The sequence below is a fragment of the Nerophis ophidion genome, linkage group LG03 (assembly GCF_033978795.1).
Source record: "Nerophis ophidion isolate RoL-2023_Sa linkage group LG03, RoL_Noph_v1.0, whole genome shotgun sequence".
Classification (NCBI taxonomy): domain Eukaryota; kingdom Metazoa; phylum Chordata; class Actinopteri; order Syngnathiformes; family Syngnathidae; genus Nerophis; species Nerophis ophidion.
In genome coordinates, this window is record NC_084613.1 from 554725 (window position 1) to 576741 (window position 22017).

Here is a 22017-nt window from a genome sequence, read left to right on the forward strand (position 1 = left end):
TAATAAATGCACTACAGAGCAGAAGATGTTCCATTCAAAAATTGTGCTTCCTGGGTTTAATTTTACTTGTAAACAATGTGGTGGAAGTTAGTGTCAGCGAAGAAATTGGAGGGAAAACAGCAGCAAGTGTTTTTAGGACCAAATGGTCACCTGCTGATTCTTTGAAGTGGTGGTTTACAAGACAAAAGCCATTTAAAGCCATCCTCAGCTTGAAAGATTATGTCAGGACCCCAATCACATTTCACCCTTTGCAGGCTACTTACTGACTGAAAATATTGTATTTTTTAACTTTTTCACAATTTCTGTCATTTAATTAATGGCATACCTTATTTTTGTTATGTTATATGAGGGACGGCGTGGCGCAGTTGGGAGAGCGGCCGTGCGCAACCCGAGTGTCCCTGGTTGTATCCCCCACCTAGTACCAACCTCATCCCTTGTGTCCTGAGCAAGACACTTCACCCTTGCTCCTGATGGGTGCTGGTTAGCGCCTTGCATGGCAGCTCCCTCCGTCAGTGTGTGAATGTGTGTGTGAATGGGTGAATGTGGAAGTAGTGTCAAAGCGCTTTGAGTACCTTGAAGGTAGAAAAGCTCTATACAAGTACAACCCATTTACCATTTTATTACATATTTCAAATAGTCCAAAGGAAAAGTCAATTACGTACAATTTTATAAATTAATTGTATCATTCTTTGTTTTACATTGCTCTCCTTTTTTTGGTATAAAAAGCAACTGATAAGTTATTAAATATGGTTCCTTTTCCTATAAACCAGCCAATACAATATATATTATCTTCATTGATGGTTAAATTAAACATTGTTGAACTGTAAAAGCTCTTTCCAGCTATTGCTACAATTTGTTACAAGTTCATACATTCACTGGAACTAATAGATACAGAGCTTGTTTAAAGAATGTTAGTGTAAGTAAGTAACATTTATTTATACAGCATCTTTCACAGACAATAATAGATTAGTATTTCTATGAACTACATACATCTCAAAAACTGGAAATATTTGTAACGTTAATTTATTTCTGTAGTTCAAGTAAAACAGTGAAACTTGTATTTCATAGATGCACTACACACTAAGTGAAATATTTCAAGAATACATTCATTATATTAAGGCTTTTGATGGTAATAGCCTACAACTAATAAATACACCGTATTAGTACCTCATACCGTTTGAAAAAATATTTTGAATTACTGTACTGTTTCATGCTCAAATCACTAAATCAACGTACAAAAACAACATTCCGACCCTTTAACTGGTCTTTTAATCTGAAATCAAATATTTTGCACAATATTCTAATTCATTGAGATGTACCTGTATATATGCCTACAGTAAATTCAACTTGATAATGTTGTTTACTTCTCTGTGGTATTTCACTTAATTTACAGCAGACTAAAACAAAAAATATATATTTAAATTTTGCAATATATTAAATACTACTTAAATCCACCACTCTATCTGATACTGATACTGTGTATATTATATCAAAGTGCTTTTTTTTTTTTTAAATAATAAACCGTATTTCCTTGAATTGCCGCCGGGGCGCTAATTCATTTAAAACCTTCATCTCACTCCTGCGCTTACCAAATGCATTCGGTAAAACTAAGCATGAGCTAATTATTTTAAAACCTCTTCTCACTCTGGCACTTACCAAATGCATGCAGTAAAAATTCGAGTGTGATGTAAGTTTGGACCTTAAATCCTACTGAATAGCTCCTAATCTTCTTCCCTTTATGCGATTTTAAATTACCGGTATTGAAATCAGCCTCCTCCATTTTGAAAATGATGACAGGGGAAGTGTCACTCGTGACGTCACGAGTTTGGCCCGGGCGGTAAAACTATCCATCCATCCATCCATTTACTACCGCTTATTCCCTTTTGGGGTCGCGGGGGGCGCTGGCGCCTATCTCAGCTACAATCGGGCGGAAGGCATGGTACACCCTGGACAAGTCGCCACCTCATCGCAGGGCCAACACAGATAGACAGACAACATTCACACTCACATTCACACACTAGGGCCAATTTAGTGTTGCCAATCAACCTATCCCCAGGTGCAGTAATACTAAGCATGCGCTAATTATTTTGTGAAGCGAGTTGGACCCGGTAGTAATTCAAGGCAGGCACATACTATATGCCCTGCGGCAATTCAAAGAAATACGGTATATTCTATTTTAAATACGTAAATTGTAATCAGGTATATCAAAGCTAAATTATATCCATAAATTTAAAATTATACTTGAATAAATAAGAATATTACAAATATTACCTACAATTCGAACTAAGTAGCCAAATTGTTGGCACTTAATTCCATTATTGTTTGTTGTTTGCATGATGTCTTCTGTTTTTTGGGCCATGGCCGCCATTTTCCCTTAATGAACTATGTTTCCCATGATGCAACAAAGCCCAGCCTTTTTTGACCCTGTGAGTGGAAATAATCTGATCAGCTGATCTGACCTGGCAACAAAATAACGTAGCGAGAGAGGTCTGTTTGGGAGGGGACTCAAGAACAAAAACAATGAGACTGCTCGAACCGATTTAAACAAACAAGGTACACTTTTTAGGACTTTTACAGCTCTGTTGCAGATATTCTCTGTCCGGTTTTTAGTGTCAGCGGCAATCCGAGTTTTTTGTTGTTTTTTTTACATCGACTGACTGCAGCTTTGTTGATGTTTTGACTGAATGCTGCTACTAATTTGGGCGCTAATGGGCTGTTTGGTCAGAACATGTTATTTTGAAAAAGCTGAAAGAGTTCGCAGACAACCGCTAGCTTTAAACTAAGCATTCTTTGTTTGAATGCCAAATATTATCAGTCGTGTTAGCCGGCGAGCTATTACTATTAAGGGCCAGTTCTCTAGCTAGCTTGTTGTTAGCATTATTTGCACATTCATCGTTCGTCGTCTCGGTTGCCAGTGATTTAAAACACTTTATATATTTTTAATAGTTTTTGTCAGTGTTATGTGTGTGTATTGTATTCATGTCTAACTTTTTGGTACATGCAAACTAACAGTTGACAATGTTATTGGTGAATATCTTTGTTGACACACTGATAGCAAATCGTTACTGAATATTACTATATATGTGGTTTTATATGCTTGAAATGTACGCCAATTAAATTATTTGACTTCATGTTTACACATCAACCAGCAATCCTGTCACAATGCACATGATTTAAGTTTTCCAGCCATTCAGGCAGTATTATTAAATATTTCGCATTGGAACCACTGTTGAAAATTGCTGGCACTACAGAGAAAGCGTTTCTATTCAGTTTTATATTTAGGTGACAGAAATGATGAGTGGGTATGGCTCATCTTCAGAAAAGGGAGTCAATACAAGTCTGACATGTCAAGAATGTTATACCTGTGGTGGCTCTGAAGAAGCTGTCTTTGAATGTGAAGAGTGTAAGACATTGCAGTGTGCTTGCTGTGACCTGGAACTTCACAGTCAGGAGCGACTCAAGAACCACCAGCGGCTCAGGATAAGCCCAGGTCACGTCCCTTGCTGTGACAACTGCAAAAGGGGTGACAATGGCAAGTGTAACAGGTCCGTGGTACGCTGCCAGAACTGCAAAGTCAATTTGTGCCAAGATTGTCAAAAACGCACACACAGTGGAGGAAACAAGAAGAAACACCAGCTCACGCCATATCTTCCATCGCCAAAACAAGCAGAGGTCAAATCTGTACAAGCTCCTGTTCAACCTGCCGCCCGAAATGTTGATGAGACTGAGTCAAGCAGGACAAGACTGTTGGGGAATGTGTCCAGTTTCCTTCTGGTTGATGAAAACGAGGAAATGCAGGTAGGCTATGCAAAAGCCACACATCAAGAAGGTTGAGCAATGTCTTGTCTAATATGGTTGTCATGTTCCTGTTTCAGATAAAAGATGAAACTGAATTTGTGAAGAAGCTAACATGTTCGCCCAGCCAGCTCCTGAAGGTGGTGTCCATCTTTGGTAACACCGGAGAGGGAAAATCTCACACCCTCAACCACACCTTCTTCATGGGCAGGGAGGTGTTCAAGACGTCCCCCACACAAGAGTCCTGCACGGTTGGTGTATGGGCTGCTTTCGACCCTTTCCATAATGTGGTGGTCATCGATACCGAGGGGCTCCTGGGAAACAGTTCCAAACAGGGTCACAGGACCCGTCTCTTGCTAAAGGTGCTGGCCATTTCTGACCTCATCATATACCGCACTCATGCGGACCGCCTCCATGATGACCTTTTCAAATTTCTTGGGGACGCCTCTGAGGCCTACTTGAAGCATTTCACCAAGGAACTGAAGGCTACCACGGCCCGTTGTGGTCTGGACGTGCCTCTCTCCACTTTGGGCCCTGCTGTGGTCATCTTCCATGAAACTGTACACACTAAACTACTTGGTACAGGTATGATTTTTTTGTACCATATCTTAATCTCCTCTGTCATCTCATTTTATCAACAATTAGGGGTATACACGTGTGTCTCCATCATCATCAGCTACTTCGAAGTGTATGAATCCATGCAACAGTTTTTTTTCTTTAAAAGACTGTGAAGGAAGCAAGTGTTAAGTATAGAAACACTTATTGGGAAGAAAAATGTGCATTATACAGAGAAAAACGACTGCTCCGTCAATACAATTGTAAATGTGCATTTTTGCATAGCACCCAACATTTTTGGGGTGAATCCATCTTAATGCTCGTGTGTTATTTTGTTCCTATGTAAAGCTAAAATTATGTATTAAACTCCAAAATAGATTGTGACTTTTTGGATGCCAGGGGCCAATTTGATACAATTTGTGCATGAAAGAGGCTAAAACTAAACCAATGTTGGTCAATATATTCTAAGATACCTGAAATATATTATTCACGTTTTAACTATGTGATGGCCAGGTCAGTTAAATATATTTTAGTGTATCACATTAATAAATTACTTTGTTTTTAGAATATGCAGAGGTCCATTAAAAATATGCTGCAGGTCAAAAAGGGGCCCCCGGTCCACACTCTGCTGTAACATTTGTCCTCAAAAAAAGTAATAATCTAATAGATTTTTTTAAGTTATTCGTAGGGTACATCAACTCCTTGAACAAATTAATGCCTCTCCAAAATTAGACCCTTTTTCCCTTCAGGATATGGTAAAAGGGCTTCTACCTTATTAAAGTTCCCTGAATATATCCAGTGGATTGATTACCATGTTGGATAGCTACAGTAAATCCTGTGTTTGTATTCGGTTATTGTGAGGAAACAGGAAAGGAACCACATTCTGTTGTAACTATGAAGCAACGGGTGTTGGCCAGCCATTCAGCGAACATCTCTTTCCACCCTTTTTCTTACTGTAAAATTTGTACAAATAAATGTCTCCTTTCATAATAAAGTTGCATCCTTCAAATACATGCATGGTGTACAGTTAGTAGTCCACATAGTACTGTGCTAATGAAGTGAAAACGTGTGGTCAGGGTAGGCAGGTGAGGTAGAGCCTCAGTAGTCAGAATGAAAACAAGTTAAAACATATAAAATAATTACTAATATTTGTCTATTAAACTGTATTATAAATGTATTTTGTGTATGGTCACAATTATCCCCAAAGTTATACTTCAGCTCATTTTTATGAGCTGAAGTATGTTTGGAATTGTATTAAGACTTATTTTGGATTATTTTTCTTCAGAAAAATGACATCAGAACAACTACAGTAGTCGCACACCTCAGTGGTGTCCAAACTTTGCGCTTGTTGTTTAGTTGGCCATACTCTCTTTATGCACGACTACGAGCAGGTGAGCCGTTGCTACCATCTCCTTTCAGAGAGGATGCTATTTTTTTTTGTTAGAAACAAGTCAGATTTTTCAATGTTCAATGTTTTCTACTGAATGAATTAAATAATATGGCTGCAATTATGAAAGATTATATACCCATGGTCAAAAAACTCTCCAAACTAGACCTTCAGAAAAAACAGAAGGTACAAACCCTATTTCCGTACGAGTTGGGAAATTGTGTTAGATGTACGAGGATGTCGTTGTGGTTTGTGTTGTGGTTTGTGCAGCCTTTTGAGACACTAGTGATTTAGGGCTATATACATAAACATTGATTGATTGATTGATGTACAAACCCTGTTTCCATATGAGTTGGGAAATTGTGTCAGATGTAAATATAAACGGAATGCAATGATTTGCAAATCCTTTTCAACCCATATTCAATTGAATGCACTACAAAGACAACATATTTGATGTTCAAACTCATAAACTTATTTTTTTTTTTGCAAATAATAATTAACTTAGAATTTCATGGCTGCAATACGTGCCAAAGTAGTTGGGAAAGGGCATGTTCACCCCTGTGTTACATCACCTTTTCTTTTAACAACTCATAATAAACATTTGGGAACTGAGGAAACTAATTGTTGAAGCTTTGAAAGTGGAATTCTTTCTATTGTACGTTTCATAATGCGCCACACATTTTCGACTGGAAACAGGTCTGGACTGCACGTGGGCCAGGAAAGTACCTGCACTCTTTTTTTTAACGAAGCCTTGCTGTTGTAACACGTGCTGAATGTGGCTTGGCATTGTCTTGCTGCAATAAGCAGGGGCGTCCATGAAAAAGACGACGCTTAGATGGCAGCATATGTTGTTCCAAAACCTAAATGTACCTTTCAGCATTAATGGTGCCTTCACAGATGTGTAACTTACCCATGCATTCTGCATTAATGCACCCCCATACCATCACAGATTCTGGCTTTTGAACTTTGAGTCGATAACATTCTGGATGGTTCGCTTCCCCTTTGGACCGGATGACACAATGTCGAATATTTCCAAAAATAATTTGAAATGTGGACTTGTCAGACCACAGAACACTTTTCCACTTTTCATCAGTCCATCTTAGATGATTTCGGACCCAGAGAAGCCAGCGGCGTTTCTGGATGTTGTTGATAAATGGCTTTCGCTTTGCATAGTAGAGCTTTAACTTGCACTTACAGATGTAGCGACAAACTGTATTTAGTGACAGCGGTTTTCTGAAGTGTTCCTGAGCCCATGTGGTGATAACCTTTGAGAGATTGATGTCGGTTTTTGATTCAGTGCCGTCTAAGGGATCGAAGGTCACGGTCATTCAATGTTGGTTTCTGGCTATGCCGTTTATGTGGAGTGATTTCTCCAGATTCTCTGAACCTTTTGATGATATTATGGACCGTAGATGTTGAAATCCCTAAATTTCTTGCAATTGCACTTTGAGAAACGTTTTTCTTAAACTGTTTGACTATTTGCTTATGCAGTTGTGGACAAAGGGGTGTACCTCGCCCCATCCTTTCTTGTGAGAGACTGAGCATTTTTTGGGAAGCTGTTTTTATACCCAATATACCCAATTAGCCTGCGCACCTGTGGGATGTTCCAAATAAGTGTTTGATGAGCATTCCTAAACTTTATCAGTATTTATTGCCACCTTTCCCAACTTCTTTGTCACATGTTGCTGGCATCAAATTCTAAAGTTGATTATTTGCAAAAAAAATGTTTATCAGTTTGAACATCAAATATGTTGTCTTTGGAGCATATTGAACTGAATATCGGTTGAAAATTATTTGCAAATCACTGTATTCCGTGGATATTTACATCTAACACAATTTCCCAACTCATGGAAACAGGGTTTTTATATTTTGTTAAAACAAAATACATTTTAATGGAGAAGGGTAAGAATATGTACTTCAGATACAGATAAAATGTAAGTTTTATTTCAGTGAATTATTCTCTTCTATATTTGGTATCATCTTAATGAGCAACCTGTATTAACATTGATTAGAGAATGTGAATATAAAGCTATGAAAAACTCCAAAGACATCGTTAGAGTGAACTTGACCGCACATCACCGTTTCCACATATACTGCACCAAATGCACCAACTTCCTGTTTTCCCCATACTCATATCCTGGAGCCTTCAATGTCCTCTAATGTACAAAACAGGACATACAAACATAATTTGGCTCCTTTAACTACAATGCTTTTCAGGCCAATCAAATTGTACCGTTTGATTGATACCCACATCCCCTCTGGTAAATGTTAGATTTTGCTCATTAGACTTATCTATGCAGACATTGTAGTAAAAGTGTCAGAACTCTTGGTTCGAAAAAGCCGGGAACTTTACAGACGACCCATGCCTACATTAAAAAAAAAATTGTGTGATCTAACATTACCTTAAAACTGTGCAATGTTTGTGTTTGAACTTCACCTTATTTATGGAAATGCTGATAATGCACCAACAATGAGATCTCCAGTAAAATGTGATTACTGAACTATTGGAAATCTTTTCAATGTGTTTTTTTGTTAGATAAGTCACACGAATCACTAGACCGGCTGCTGTCGGAGCGTTTCAAAAAGGTTTCCCGTTTCCCAGAGGCCTTAAGTTCTGTACAGTATTGGGGCACACAGACATTAATCCCACCCACTGACTTCTGCGGCCTGCGGAATAAACTGGAACAGCTCCTGGACAACAACGCCACACGTTCTCCTCGCACCCCTGTGGTTATCTTCAAAGCCCTGCTGGTAGGACAACATCGAATAAATATAAAACTGAGCCCCGATTATTACACCAGTTTTCTGTAACAAAGTAGTACATTTGAATAATTTTATATTGTATTGTGACGTGTTTATTTCTTTATAGGCGTTAAGTGAACGCTTCAGTGGGGAAATAGGAGATGAGCTGTTGGCTCACAGTTGTTTCTTTCCAGATGAGTATTTCACTTGCTCCAGCTTGTGCCTCAGTTGTGGGTCAGTGTTTGCTAAAGTCCATTGCCATCACTTCTTGCAGTGTCCTGCTAGCATTGCTTGTTTAACACTCTGACCCATGCTGTTCTAATCGTAGGTCTGGTTGCAAGAACAGTATGAACCACCTCGGAGAAGGAGTCTGCCATGAGGAAAAACATCGTTGCCGCTATTCTGCTCAGTTTGATAATCGTATTTACACCTGCAAGGTTAGTACAGTAACTCATTATTTTTTATCTGGTGGGGAGTTCAGTTGACCACACTTTTGATGACACTTTTTATGGACAAAAGTATTGAGAAACCTGACCATTTCATCTGCCCTCTGCAGCAAGAAATTCCCCTTTTTTTGCTTAGAAAGTTTTCTATTTAATTATAGAGTATGTGAACATTTTGTGAATATCTGTGATGGCTCTCAAGTTCTTCAACACTGAACTTATCCAAGCATGCCTTCATGGTTATGCTTTGTGCATTGAGGTCAGGCCATTCTGGAACAAGATAACTTTCCCCACAAATTTGGACACATAAAATGTCCAAAATGTCTTCATAGAATGACATTTTTAATATTTCCCCTAAACTGCCAAGATGCCTTTGGTTGTGGGGTGTGGTCACCATGACACCAAGGGCGGGCTCAAATAACAAAAGTGTTTGCAAGGGAGGTAAAACCTTTTGTAAGTGTGCCGTTTGTTATCATAAGATTGGTCATAAAAGTAAAAAATAGCGTCAGACTTTGTGTGATATCTTCTGGGGGCAGCAACAATATAATATATTATTTTGATTTGGGTTCATTTAAAAAAAAAAAAAACACCCCTATTTTTAAGGTGTGGCAGTAATGAAAATGTCGTGATGGCGCGCCACATTCAATTATATGAAGGGAAAACACAGATTTTACCACAATAGTGTCGAAATACTTTTTTCTATCTAATGTAATGTGTGTATCCCCGTGATTATCTTTAGACACTCCAAAATACTTGTTTTGTTGTCATCTTAGGCTTGTTATGAAGCGGGAAAGGAAGTGATTGTCATTCCAAAGACTTCAGCCTCCTCAGACTCTCCTTGGATGGGCCTCGCCAAATACGCATGGTCTGGGTGAGCACAGACAGCGTCAGAGTTAAACAAACTTGGGTCAAGGCTTATATTAAATTCATGCTGCCTTATTTTCTCTCTTGTTTCAGTGACCTTAAAGCATGTTTTTCCACGAACACACAGAGAGCTCAATGACCTTTTGCTCACAGGTCCCATTTTTAAACAGTAAGGGGTGTACGGCACATAATCAGATTTGGTAATAGCGTACCGATTTCCCACACAGTACACATTAAACACGAGGAACATGGAGTATAACTGCCTCGCCATCATGCGTCTTCTTTGCAAAGAAATACAGTGCATCTTTTGGCTAGCGGGAGTCATGGCAAGCGACAGTGCCAAGGACAAGCCAGAGCTTGAAAACCCTCTTTAGTTGTTAAAGTCTCCTTTAACTTATCTGTATGGTATACTGATCATATATTGGCCCAAGTGTTTGAATGTGAGTACAAGCCAGAGCTTGAAAACCCTCTTTAGTTGTTAAAGTCTCCTTTAACTTGTCTGTATGAGGGACAAGCAATAAAAAGTGGATGGATGGATGATCAACATTTTAAAAATTATATATTTATCGGACAATTATCAGCTGCAAATGTGATTTTTTTAAAAAGTTTCATTAAAAAAAATTTAAACCTGTTAACACAAACCTAAGCAATTTTAAAATATGACGTACCCTTACATTCCCACAAATCAATTATTGCATTGTTCTGTTATATTACACACAGATATGTTATCGAATGTCCCAACTGTGGAGTTATCTATCGGAGCCGTCAGTATTGGTATGGAAACCAGGAACCTGTGGATACAGTGGTCCGCACAGAGATCCAGCATGTTTGGCCAGGGGTAAGAAACAATGTTACAGTCTGATATCCCGCATATACCTCATATTTTAGCCTCCACTGCAGTAGGCTTTGTGTTTGAATCAAATGACAAGTGCATTTTCCACTAAAATGAAAAGCTGCTTCATTGCAAATAGACCCTCCTTTTTTATCCTAAGGAAAAATACATAGGTATTTTTGCAAGGTAGGTGTTATAACGTTCCATGGTTCCCGAGTCCATGGTTCTTGCCCGTAAAAGGGTGGAGTGCCATCTCCGGATTGGGGAGGAGACCCTACCCCAAGTGGAGGAGTTTAAGTACTTAGGAGTCTTGTTCACGAGTGAGGGAAGAGTTGATCGTGAGATCGACAGGCGGATCGGTGCGGCGTCTTCAGTAATGCGGACGCTTTTTCGATCCGTTGTGGTGAAGAAGGAGCTGAGCCGAAAGGCAAAGCTCTCAATTTACCGGCTGATCTACCTTCCTATCCTCACCTATCGTCATGAGCTTTGGGTTATGACCGAAAGGACAAGATCTCGGGTACAAGCGCCCGAAATGAGTTTCCTCCGCCGGGTGGCGGGGCTCTCCCTTAGAGATAGGGTGAGAAGCTCTGCCATCCGGGGGAGCTCAAAGTAAAGCCACTGCTTCTCCACATCGAGAGGAGCCAGATGAGGCGGTTCGGGCATCTGGTCAGGATGCCACCCAAACGCCTCCCTAGGGAGGTGTTTAGGGCACGTCCAACCGGTAGGAGGCCACGGGGAAGACCCAGGACACTTTGGAAAACTATGTCTCCCGGCTGGCCTGGGAACGCCTCAGGATCCCCTGGGAAGAGCTGGAAGAATTGGCTGGGGAGAGGGATGTCTGGGCTTGGCTTCCCTGCTTAGGCTGCTGCCCCTGCAACCTGACCTCGGATGAGCGGAGGAAGATGGATGGATAGATAGATTGTGTTATAACGTTTTCTATAGCTACATTTCTGCTAGACTGTACAGCTTGATTTGGTACAGCACGCCATGATTAATTTTGTGGTTTTACTGCAGACTGGACATATGCAATAAAACCACTATTTCCATGAGCTCAATAAATATTCTGACAGCAAGAACGTTTGTACACAGCCGCTTAATTAGTCATAACCCATGGCATTTTTTTCATTTCTTTTTTTATCCCATTCTTTAGCGTCTTTAATGTACATAGCCAGAGGACTCGGTTGAAAATCTCTTCATTTTTTATACAATTGAAGCCTTGAGAACTGCATTAAAAGAAAAAAAAACACATTGGCATGGTTTTACAGCCATACAGCAAACTTAAAGAGAAGTAATGCCAGCATACTTACAAGTGCACTGCTCAGGCAGGGGCATTTGTCATAAGTGACCTGCCAAAACTTACACAGGGAACAATTGGTTAAACCTCTAACTACATTGTATAATAGATAGGAGCAGAGAATAAAAAAACATTCATGTAACAATTCTTTGCCAACCAATTAACAAGACAGGGTGTCAAACATTTGTACAAATAAACGCATTGTCCAAAATGGACACCCTATTTAAAATAAACACTATTTGAGGTATAATGGTATTTATTGCATACCAGTCTGCTTAGCCTGCTTCATTTTGTAGTAATACATTGTCTGTATTGTGCAGTCTGAGGGCTTTTTAAAGGACAATAGCAATGCAGCACAGCGTCTTTTGGATGGAGTGAACTTGGTGGCCCAGTCCGTGTCAGAGCTCAGTGTCAAACCTGCCAAGGCAGTCACCTCCTGGCTGACAGATCAGATTGCCCCAGCCTATTGGAAACCCAACTCTCTTATCTTGGTAAGCAACACGTAACAGCCCCGCCCCCTGCCGCATGACATCGCCAGCCTTAGTCCACACTTCATGTCCAGGGTGATGTTTACAATCTCTGGTGCTCCTTGCCTGTTACACAATCCTTATGTGCTGCACACAAGATAACGTGGACATTATGTCCCCCTTACCCAATCGAGCTTGGTCAATAACATGTTTTTTGGCTCCCACAAGATGTGCCATAAGTGTCGAGTGCACTTCCAGGAGAACGACACCAAGCATCACTGCCGTGCCTGTGGGGAGGGCTTTTGCGATGGCTGCTCTACCAATGCGGCGCCTGTCCCTGAACGAGGCTGGGGTCTTGCCCCTGTCAGAGTGTGCGATGTGTGCTTTGAGCAGAGAGCTTCACACACAGGTATACATCATGTATGTCACGTTGCTGCTGTCCCCTTACTGTGTTTCATTTCGGCGGTTAACGCTTAGAGTTGTTTCTTATTGCAGAGCGCGAGAAGGAGGAAGAGGAGGAGGAGGAAGGTGGAACTCTTGCCAGAAAGGTTGGAGAGGCGGTGACTAATACCATCGGGGTTGTAGTGACCGCAATTGACATCCCTCTGGGTGAGTGTTGCCCAAAGCAAAACCTGAAGAAGATTGTTGTGTAACAGGAGCAAGTGAACCTTTAGCGTATGAATGCATTGCCCTCTGGTGGCAGAGGTGTATCATCTTTACTAAAGTGCTGAGTTCCATTTGACACTATTGTTCTGCTTAATAAGAAATATACTATAGATTACTACTACTGAGACTTTTTTATTGCCATGTCAATTCTTAAAATGTAAAATGTCATCACTTATAATGTCACTTACGTCATTAATTTACAAACCCTGGCTATCACATAAAACATTTGATGGTAGCTCAATGGGATCCGTGCTCAAGCTCAGGTGTTTAACATTCCGCTCTGTCATTTATTGCGCAGTGTTATTGCACTTGAGGGATGCAGCAGATATCCAGTTGCTCAGATAATTTGGTTTTAAGGTTCCACATTTCAAACTCACTCTTGTTGTACATAATTTAAATGTTATTGCTAATGGTTGTTTTAAGTCTTTCCTGCATATTACTTAAGGTGTCTTTATCTAGTCATCATTCACTAAATACATTATCAGTGAATGAAACCTGTTTGCGAAAAACTATTGTACAATCTAATGGGACTCAATTGCATTTTTTGTGAGCTAGAAAATACTAAAAACACCTCTCTTATTGATCTAATACCCCAATCACCATAATAATTTTTTGTTAAAGTGTGTCAATGAAAATGGAGTATCCCCGTTGACTGTGTGGTTTCCCTCAGGGTACTTCGGCTTCCTCCCACCTCCAAAGACGTGCACCTGGGGTTGATTGGCATCACTAAATTGGCCTTAGTGTGTGAATGGTAGTGTGAATGTTGTCGGTCTGTATGTGTTGACCCTGTGATGAGATGGAGACTTGTCCAGGCTGTATCCCGCCTTCTGCCCGAATGCAGCTGGAATAGGCTCCAGCAATCCCCGCGACCCCAAGAGTGACAAGTGGTAAACAATGGCTAGATTTCTTTGTAAAGGCAGAACCTTTATTTCAGTTATTATATTGAATCTCAAATTGCATTGTGCAGGTGTACCTACAGTAACTGAGTGTCAAGTATGTGTATCCTAGATGCCAAAGAAGAAGTGATGGCTAAATACTTTTTATTTAGTGTTTTTGCAAGTGAAGATAGAAGACCAACAAATGACATGCAAGTTGTAGTCAGATTATGATGGAGAAATAAAAAGTTCACTGCTTGGAAGCATCTGTGAAATATAATTTCACAGTTGCATAAAGAGGACCCATCAGGAAACAATATGAAGTCAGTTAAAGGGCCCACTCAAGCCACTCTAAATGGCTTATGGTATGATTATTTTTTTTCTTCTTTACATTTAATACACTTCCTTGTGGTCTACATGATAAGTAATAGGGGGGTGGGAAAAATAGATTCGAATTGAATCGTTTACGTTGTGCGATTCAGAATCTATTCTCATTTAAAAAAAAAAAAATTGTATTTATTTTTTTTTTTTAAATGTATTTATTATTATTATTTTTTTAATCAATCCAACAAACAATACACAGCAATACCATAACAATGCACTCCAATTCTAAAACCAAACCTGACCCAGCAACACTCAGAGCTGCAATAAACAGAGCAATTGAGAGGAGACACAAACACGACACAGAACAAACCAAAAGTAGTAGAACAAAAATGAATATTATCAACAACAGTATCAATATTAGTTATAATTTCAGCATAGCAGTGATTAAAAATCCTTTCATTGTCATTGTCATTAGACATTTATAAAAAATTATTTAAAAAAAAGAACAATAGTGTCACAGTGACTTACACTTGCATCGCATTTCATAACCTTGACAACACACTGTGTCCAATGTTTTCACAAAGATAAAATAAGTCATATTTTTGGTTTGTTTAATAGTTAAAAAAAATTTACATTATTGCAATCAGTTGATAAAACATTGTCCTTTAGAATTATAAAAGCTTTTTTTTTTTTAAATCTACTACTCTGCTAGCATGTCAGCAGACTGGGGTAGATCCTGCTGAAATCCTACATATTGAATGAATACAGAATCCTTTTATATCGGGAAAAAAAAAATTGTTTTTGAATCGAGAATCGAAAAAAAATCGATATATTATCGAATTGTGACCCCAAGAATCGATATTGAATTGATATTGAATCGAATCGTGGGACACCCAAAGATTCACAGCCCTAATAAGTAATGTTGGTTCTTTGGCCAAAATCATGCAGTTTCTTTTAGCCACTTTCTGGATGTCATTTCTGGATGTGCCATTTCGTGGACGGTCTTATTTATGTGCCTTCACTTGGACTGCTTATTCTCACCATCAGCCATGTTGTAGTATTTAGCGCTTCCATATTAAGTCTACTGACATATATAGTGTAAGTTAGAACTATATGCTACTTTGTATTGGAAATGGCAACAGTGGAGGATGCATGTGCATGTACGAGCCAGTCTACCCCAACAACAAGAGGATGGAGAAAAAGAAGTAACATTTTGACTACAGCGTCAGACTGCAACGGTGGACTTGTGCAAAGCTCATCGGCTAAAACTTTAAAATAAATGGAGTAATCCACTGATTTCACAAATGGGGCAGATTTAAAACGGTTTGTTGGGAAGTAATTTGAAAGAAGGTAGGATTGTTTTATAAATATGTCTACCATGGCTCCATGGTTTCAGTTCAGATTTTCGAGACTTCCAAATACACAAAAACAGGTACAAATAGGTGAGAAAATGTGGCTTTGCATAATAGGTCCACTTTAAGGAGAGTGGTACATTAAACACAACCATGTGCCTTACATCATCTGTTTGGATTGTTATATCAACTAGCCTCCAGTTCAGACCTCAAAGTCACCAAATTTACTGAACTGTGTTGTAGAAAGCCAAGGTGTAGAATGATGAACTCCAATGTGACAAGAGTTTACATGGAGTTAAATATTTTGGTTTGACATGCAGCTTCTGGTGTTTTGCCCATTCCCTTTGGAGGTTGCCAGCAGTCACAGATGCTACAGAGGATGTGTAAAAGAGCCCTCACCAGCTGGAACATGCTTGATCAAGGCGAGAGAGATCATGAGAGTGTTTTGCGTTTAACAAACAAGGAGTATGATCGACTTCTCAAAAAAACTAAAGATATTCCACAGGAATATCCCTATCCCCTTGATCCTAACATTTACTCTTGAGCCCATCATTTTGTGTAATAGACTATGGGAGGTATTTACAAAAAGCACTTTTAACCATCCATCCATCGATTTCCTACCGCTTATTCCTTTTTGGATTAGCAGGGGCTGCTTGTGCCTATCTCAGCTACAATCGAGCAAAAGGCGAGATACACCCTGGACAAGTCGCCACCTCATCGCAGGCACTTTTAACCAACAATGACAAACATTTTTAACCAACAATAACATCACAGTAACAGTGGCGATATTTTATTTATATATATATATATATACACATATATATATATATATATATATATATATATATATATATGTATATTAGGGCTGTGAATCTTTGGGTTTCCCACGATTCGATTCAATATCGATTCTTGGGGTCACGATTCGATAATATATCGATTTTTTTTTTTTATTCGATTCGATTCTCGATTCAAAAACAATATTTTTCCGATTCAAAATGATTCTGTATTCATTAAATATATAGGATTTCAGCAGAATCTACCCCAGTCTGCTGACATGCCAGCAGAGTAGTAGATTTTTGTAAAAAGCTTTTATAATTGTAAAGGACAATGTTTTATCAACTGATTGCAATAATGTAAATTTGTTATAACTATTAAACGAACCAAAAATATGACTTATTTTATATTTGTGAAAATATTGGACACATTGTGTTGTCAAGCTTATGAGATGCGATGCAAGTGTAAGCCACTGTGACACTACTGTTCTTTTTTTTTTATTTTTATAAATGTCAATGAAGGATTTTTAATCACTGCAATGCTGAAATTATAACTAATATCGATACTGTTGTTGACAATATTCATTTTTGTTTCATTATTTTTGGTTTGTTCTGTGTCGTGTTTGTGTCTTCTCTCAATTGCTCTGTTTATTGCAGTTCTGAGTGTTGCTGGGTCAGGTTTGGTTTTGGAATTGGATTGCATTGTTATGGTATTGCTGTTTAGTGGTTTGTTGGATTGATTAAAAAAATAAATAAATAAATAATCGATTTTTTAAAAATTAAAATCGATTCTGAATCGCACAACATAAACGATTCGATTCGTATTCAAATCGATGTTTCCCACACCCCTAATTTATATATATATATATATATATACATATAAATATATATATACAGTCCATAAAATAAGTATTTGAACACCCTGCTATTTTGCAAGTTCTCCCACTTAGAAATCATGGACGGATCTGAAATTTTCACGATAGGTGCATGTCCACTGTATGAGAGATAACCTAAGAAGAAAAATCCAGAAACCACAATAATGATTTTTTAAACAATTTATTTGTGTGATGAAGCTGAAAATAAATATTGTAACACCAACATTAATATTTGGTAGAGTAACCTTTGTTTGCAATTACAGAGGTCAAACGTTTCCTGTAGGTCTTCAGCAGGTTAACACAGACTGCAGGAGGGATTTTGGACCACTCCTTCACACAGATCTTCTCTAGATCAGTCAGGTTTCTGGGCTGTCGCTGAGTAACACAGACTTTCAGCTCCATCCAAAGATTTTCAATTAGATTTGGAGACTGGCTAGGTCACTACAGAACCTTGATATGGTTCTTACGAAGCCACTTCTTGGTTTTCCTGGCTGTGTGCTTTGGGTCATTGTCATGTTGGAAGATCCAGACACGACTCATCTTCAATGATCTGACTGAGGGAAGGAGGTTTTTTGCCAAAATCTCACAATACATGGCTGCAGTCATCCTCTCCTTAATACAGTACAGTTGTCCTGTCCCATGAGCAGAAATACAACCCCAAAGCAATATGCTATCACCCCCATGCTTCACAGTAGGGATGTTGTTCTTTGGATGGTACGCATCATTCTTCTTCCTCCAAATACGCATAGTGGAATTATGACCAAAAAGGTAAATTTTGGTCTCATATGTCCACAAAACTTTCTCCCATGACTCCTCTGGATCATCCAAATGGTCATTGGCAAACTTAAGACAGGCCTTAACATGTGCTGGTTTAAGCAGGGGAACCTTTCGTGCCATGCATGATTTCAAATTTAGTGTATTACCAACAGTGACCATGGAAACAGTGGTCCCAGCTCTTTTCAGGTCATTGACCAAGTCCTGCCGTGTATTCCTGGGCTGATTCCTCACCTTTCTTAGCATCATTGAGACCCCACCAGGTGATATCTTGCATGGGGCTCCACTCCCATTAAGATTGACCGTAATGTTTAGCTTCTTCCATTTTCTAACGATTGCTCCAACAGTGGACCTTTTTTCACCAAGCTACTTGGCAATTCCTCCAGAGCCCTTTCCATCCTTGTGGTTTTGTACAATTTTGTCTCTGGTGTCTTTGGGCAGCTCTTTGATCTTAGCCATGCTGAATGTTTGGGTCTTACTGATTGATTGTATGGGGTGGACAGTTGTCTTTATGCAGTTAATGACCTCACACAGGTGCATCTGATTCAGGATCATACATTGGAGTGGAAGAGGACTTTTAAAGGCGGACTAACAGGTCTCTGATTGTCAGAATTCCAGCTGATAGACAGGTGTTCAAATACTTATTTTCAGCTGTATCACACAAATAAATTGTTAAAAAATCATAGATTGTGATTTCTGGATTTTTCTTTTTAGCTTATCTCTCATACAGTGGACATGCACCTACCGTGAAAATGTCAGACCCCTCCATGATTTCTAAGTGGGAGAACTTGCAAAATAGCAGGGTGTTCAAATACTTATTTTCTTGACTGTGTATATATACATATATATATATATATATATATATATATATATATATATATATATATATATATATATACACAGTCAAGAAAATAAGTATTTGAACACCCTGCTATTTTGCAAGTATATATGGTTATTTTTTTATTCATTATCCCTAAACAAGCTGCACAAACAAACGCGGGACTCATGCTGCACCTTCAGTATGAGGGCTGACACTTTTTCCTAACTTTTCCATGTCCCCTAGCACGCTTTGCAGAGCCAACTTTCACTAGCCGGCTAACACTCCTCTGCTCTCAGGAGAAATCGCTTGTCGGTAATACGTGAGTGAGCGAGTGTGCCATCTTTTGATTGGTTGGAATTTTTTGTCTTTTTTTATTAAATTAAATTCTGTATCCTACCTTGAAGAACGACAGCAAGTGTGTGTGCGTGTGCATGTGCATGCGCTGAAAACGGTTGTCAAACAATAGTGATACATTTTCAGTTCAAACGCAAAAAAAAGATAGCGTGTAATAACGGGACACATATTCTATACTCAAAGTATGTTACCCAAAATTTAATGTAGCTAATTTAATGCTGGATTTTAGACTATTTACAATGGTTTTCTTGTGTGTCTGTTGTTTTAGAGACAGTGTATGACTCCAACCAGTGGTATGACTTTATCCGTTTTACACATACACTAGAAAGCTGCACATCGATGCTATATACCACATATTACAAAAAGTTGGTAATATAGCTTGGTTAGCTATAGTAACATTGTAGTCATATTTAAAAAAATTAAAATATATTGAACTTACGCCCCCAGATGTCTGATAGATAGCAAAGCTCAGTATTTTACCAAGCTTTTTCAATTACGTAGGGGGTTTATTTACAGGGCTATTCCTTTAAAAGTGATTGTTTTCTTAAAAGTAGAGCAAACAAGTGAGGGTAATGATAGATGTGTTCTATGTATGCGGCTCATAAAACAGGCTCTTGGGCTGTGCTTTTCAAACTTTGTTACACTAAGTGCAACCTCAGAAAACACTTGGCTCTCCATGTACCACCATAGTGACCAACATTAAAATACAGTGGTGTAGGAGGGCTAAGTATTCTTTAAAAACGAGGCAGAAGTTGTATTAACAATTATTATTAGTATTTTTGGTCACTGTAACATTGCACATAATGCACAAACCTCATCAACAATGCTGGGCCATGTACAGTACATATTCACAGACTTCTTTGGCATGCTACTAGATGGTATGCGTACCACAGTTTGAAAATAGTGTTCTAGGGAAACATCTTTCCATTTTCTACCGCTTGTCCCTCTCGAGTCGCGTGGGTGACTGGAGCTTATCCCAGCTGCATTCAGGCTGGGTACACCCTGGAACATACTACTCTTATAACTTATTTAAAGAGTCCATGTTGTATAATGTTGACCTTTAAGTGTTAAGTGCCTCAGTCAACAATGTTTATGCTTGTAATACTTCTCATGTACGCATGTGCATGGTGCATTGACACCAGCTTGTGCTGTAGTCTGTAGTGGTATTCAAGTATCTATGTCGTGTGCTCCTTTAAGGCCTGGTGAAAGACGCTGCCCGTCCTGCCTACTGGGTCCCCGACCAAGACATTCTCTCTTGCCACAATTGCCAGAGCGAATTCACTGCCAAGCTGTCCAAGCACCATTGCCGTGCCTGTGGCCAAGGAGTGTGCGACGACTGCTCCCCGGAGCGTCGACCGGTGCCATCTCGCGGCTGGGACCACCCCGTTCGTGTGTGCACCAGTTGCAACCAAAGAACAGGAGAACTTTAACAGAGACGACCTTCCTTACTCAGATTACCTCAAGACAGAACCTTCCATAGTACCTCTTAGTGGGTCTCTCTCGTATCTGTGGAAAGGAAGTACTTAGCTATACTGTAGATACATAGAGGACACTTTTTAGCAAATTTGGAAGTTGAGAGTTCCTGCGGCCTTTGTACAACAGCCAGAATATGTGAGTTTACATGACTGAGACTGTAATCTGCATTTCCACTCTTTATTAGTCAATGTGGATATCTTGTTGACACAAATCCTAAATTGTATGTTGAATAAGGCTGATGAGCTATTTTTGTACAATGAGAAAATATTTAAAAATATATAAATATAATTTAAAAAATACTAGCAAGTCAAAAGCATTATTAGGTTTCCGCCATTTTTCAGTATATTATTTCTCTTATCTATGTTTAAGAGCCAGGAGAAGTTAAACGAAGTCCAGGTTACATTGCATGCTGTGTTGCAACATTTGAGTTTTTGCACTAAGCTTTTTTCAGCTGTTATAGGCTGTTGTTTTTCATGGCCAAAAAACAGATGTCCATATTTTTCATTTGCATAAGGTTTTGGATTTTCTGTGGTGCCAAATCATTCAGGTCACTGTGTGTGTGGCTGGTATGATATTTATATTTAATCATGTCATTCGTGCTTGTATGCAGATACAGTATAGAACTGTTTGCAGCTTGAAAACTGAGTGTATGTTTGACAATTGATGAAAAGAAAAAAAACACTCTGGTATGCATGGCAGTGTGAAAGATCACTTGAGCCTTTTTTGTTTAGTGGCTAAATGAATTTACCATCTCTTTCATCAGGCAGGGTACGTGTTTTATTATGACTGTTCATTGGTATTCATGCTTGATTTTTGTGTCTAATCCAGTCTTATTTATTCAATTCACTCACCCTGACAAGGTCCCATGCAGTCATAATGTTGCTTATGTTTCTTATTTTTGGGGGGTGACATTATTTACTGTAAACCATTTCAATACCTTTAAATGACTGCACAATGTCATGTCCTTGTTTCAAATGTATGTACCCAAAAGAGCTACAACAGAATAACATGTCATGCTAAGTTTGAGGGAGACATTTGTCAAGCATACAATGTTTGATACAACATATTTTTTGTTGGTTTAGTCCTATGGTCTACTCTGGAGAAAGTTAAACGTGTGTGTTTCTCTCAAAATAGATTTGCCAAAATGTTGCATAACACCTACCCTCATCAGATAATGTTCCACAGGATTGAGTAGGAAATGTCACATTACTGGAGTGCATTCCTATTAAAACATTGGTGCAATCTGTTGCTTCATATGTCTTTTGTAGTGTATGATAATCATATTGTACTGTTTTTTTTTTACATTAGCATCTACAACTCGCCATATATATTCCACTTGTTTTAGGAAA

The 22017-nt window shown here is 38.9% G+C and overlaps 1 protein-coding gene across 3 annotated transcripts; it reads left to right on the forward strand.

The window, feature by feature from the left end:
* The first annotated feature begins 2446 nt into the window (after nucleotides 1–2446).
* Nucleotides 2447–21910, forward strand: LOC133548886 (zinc finger FYVE domain-containing protein 1-like). 3 transcript variants are annotated; one of them, XM_061893831.1, is made up of 11 exons: nucleotides 2447–3798; nucleotides 3876–4380; nucleotides 8274–8488; nucleotides 8607–8713; nucleotides 8808–8916; nucleotides 9696–9793; nucleotides 10507–10624; nucleotides 12233–12403; nucleotides 12608–12788; nucleotides 12875–12988; nucleotides 13716–14164. In XM_061893831.1, exons 1-11 carry the CDS (start codon nucleotides 3292–3294, stop codon nucleotides 13760–13762), a joined length of 2172 nt encoding a protein of 723 aa, XP_061749815.1. In that variant the 5' UTR covers nucleotides 2447–3291; the 3' UTR covers nucleotides 13763–14164. The 3 variants fall into 3 exon arrangements, with proteins under 3 accessions (XP_061749815.1, XP_061749814.1, XP_061749813.1); XM_061893830.1 differs by lacking the exon at nucleotides 13716–14164 and adding an exon at nucleotides 20390–21910 and having other exon boundaries at nucleotides 2448–3798; nucleotides 12638–12788; XM_061893829.1 differs by lacking the exon at nucleotides 13716–14164 and adding an exon at nucleotides 20390–21910 and having other exon boundaries at nucleotides 2450–3798.
* The last annotated feature ends 107 nt before the right edge of the window (nucleotides 21911–22017 follow it).

Bases quoted from the DNA above. Each gene is read 5' to 3' on its own strand.
- LOC133548886 (XM_061893829.1), top strand. From the start codon at position 3,292: ATGATGAGTGGGTATGGCTCATCTTCAGAAAAGGGAGTCAATACAAGT. The intron at 9,794-10,506 runs GTGAGCACAGAC...TATTACACACAG, and splicing joins GCCAAATACGCATGGTCTGG to ATATGTTATCGAATGTCCCA. The intron at 10,625-12,232 runs GTAAGAAACAAT...TGTATTGTGCAG, and splicing joins TCCAGCATGTTTGGCCAGGG to TCTGAGGGCTTTTTAAAGGA.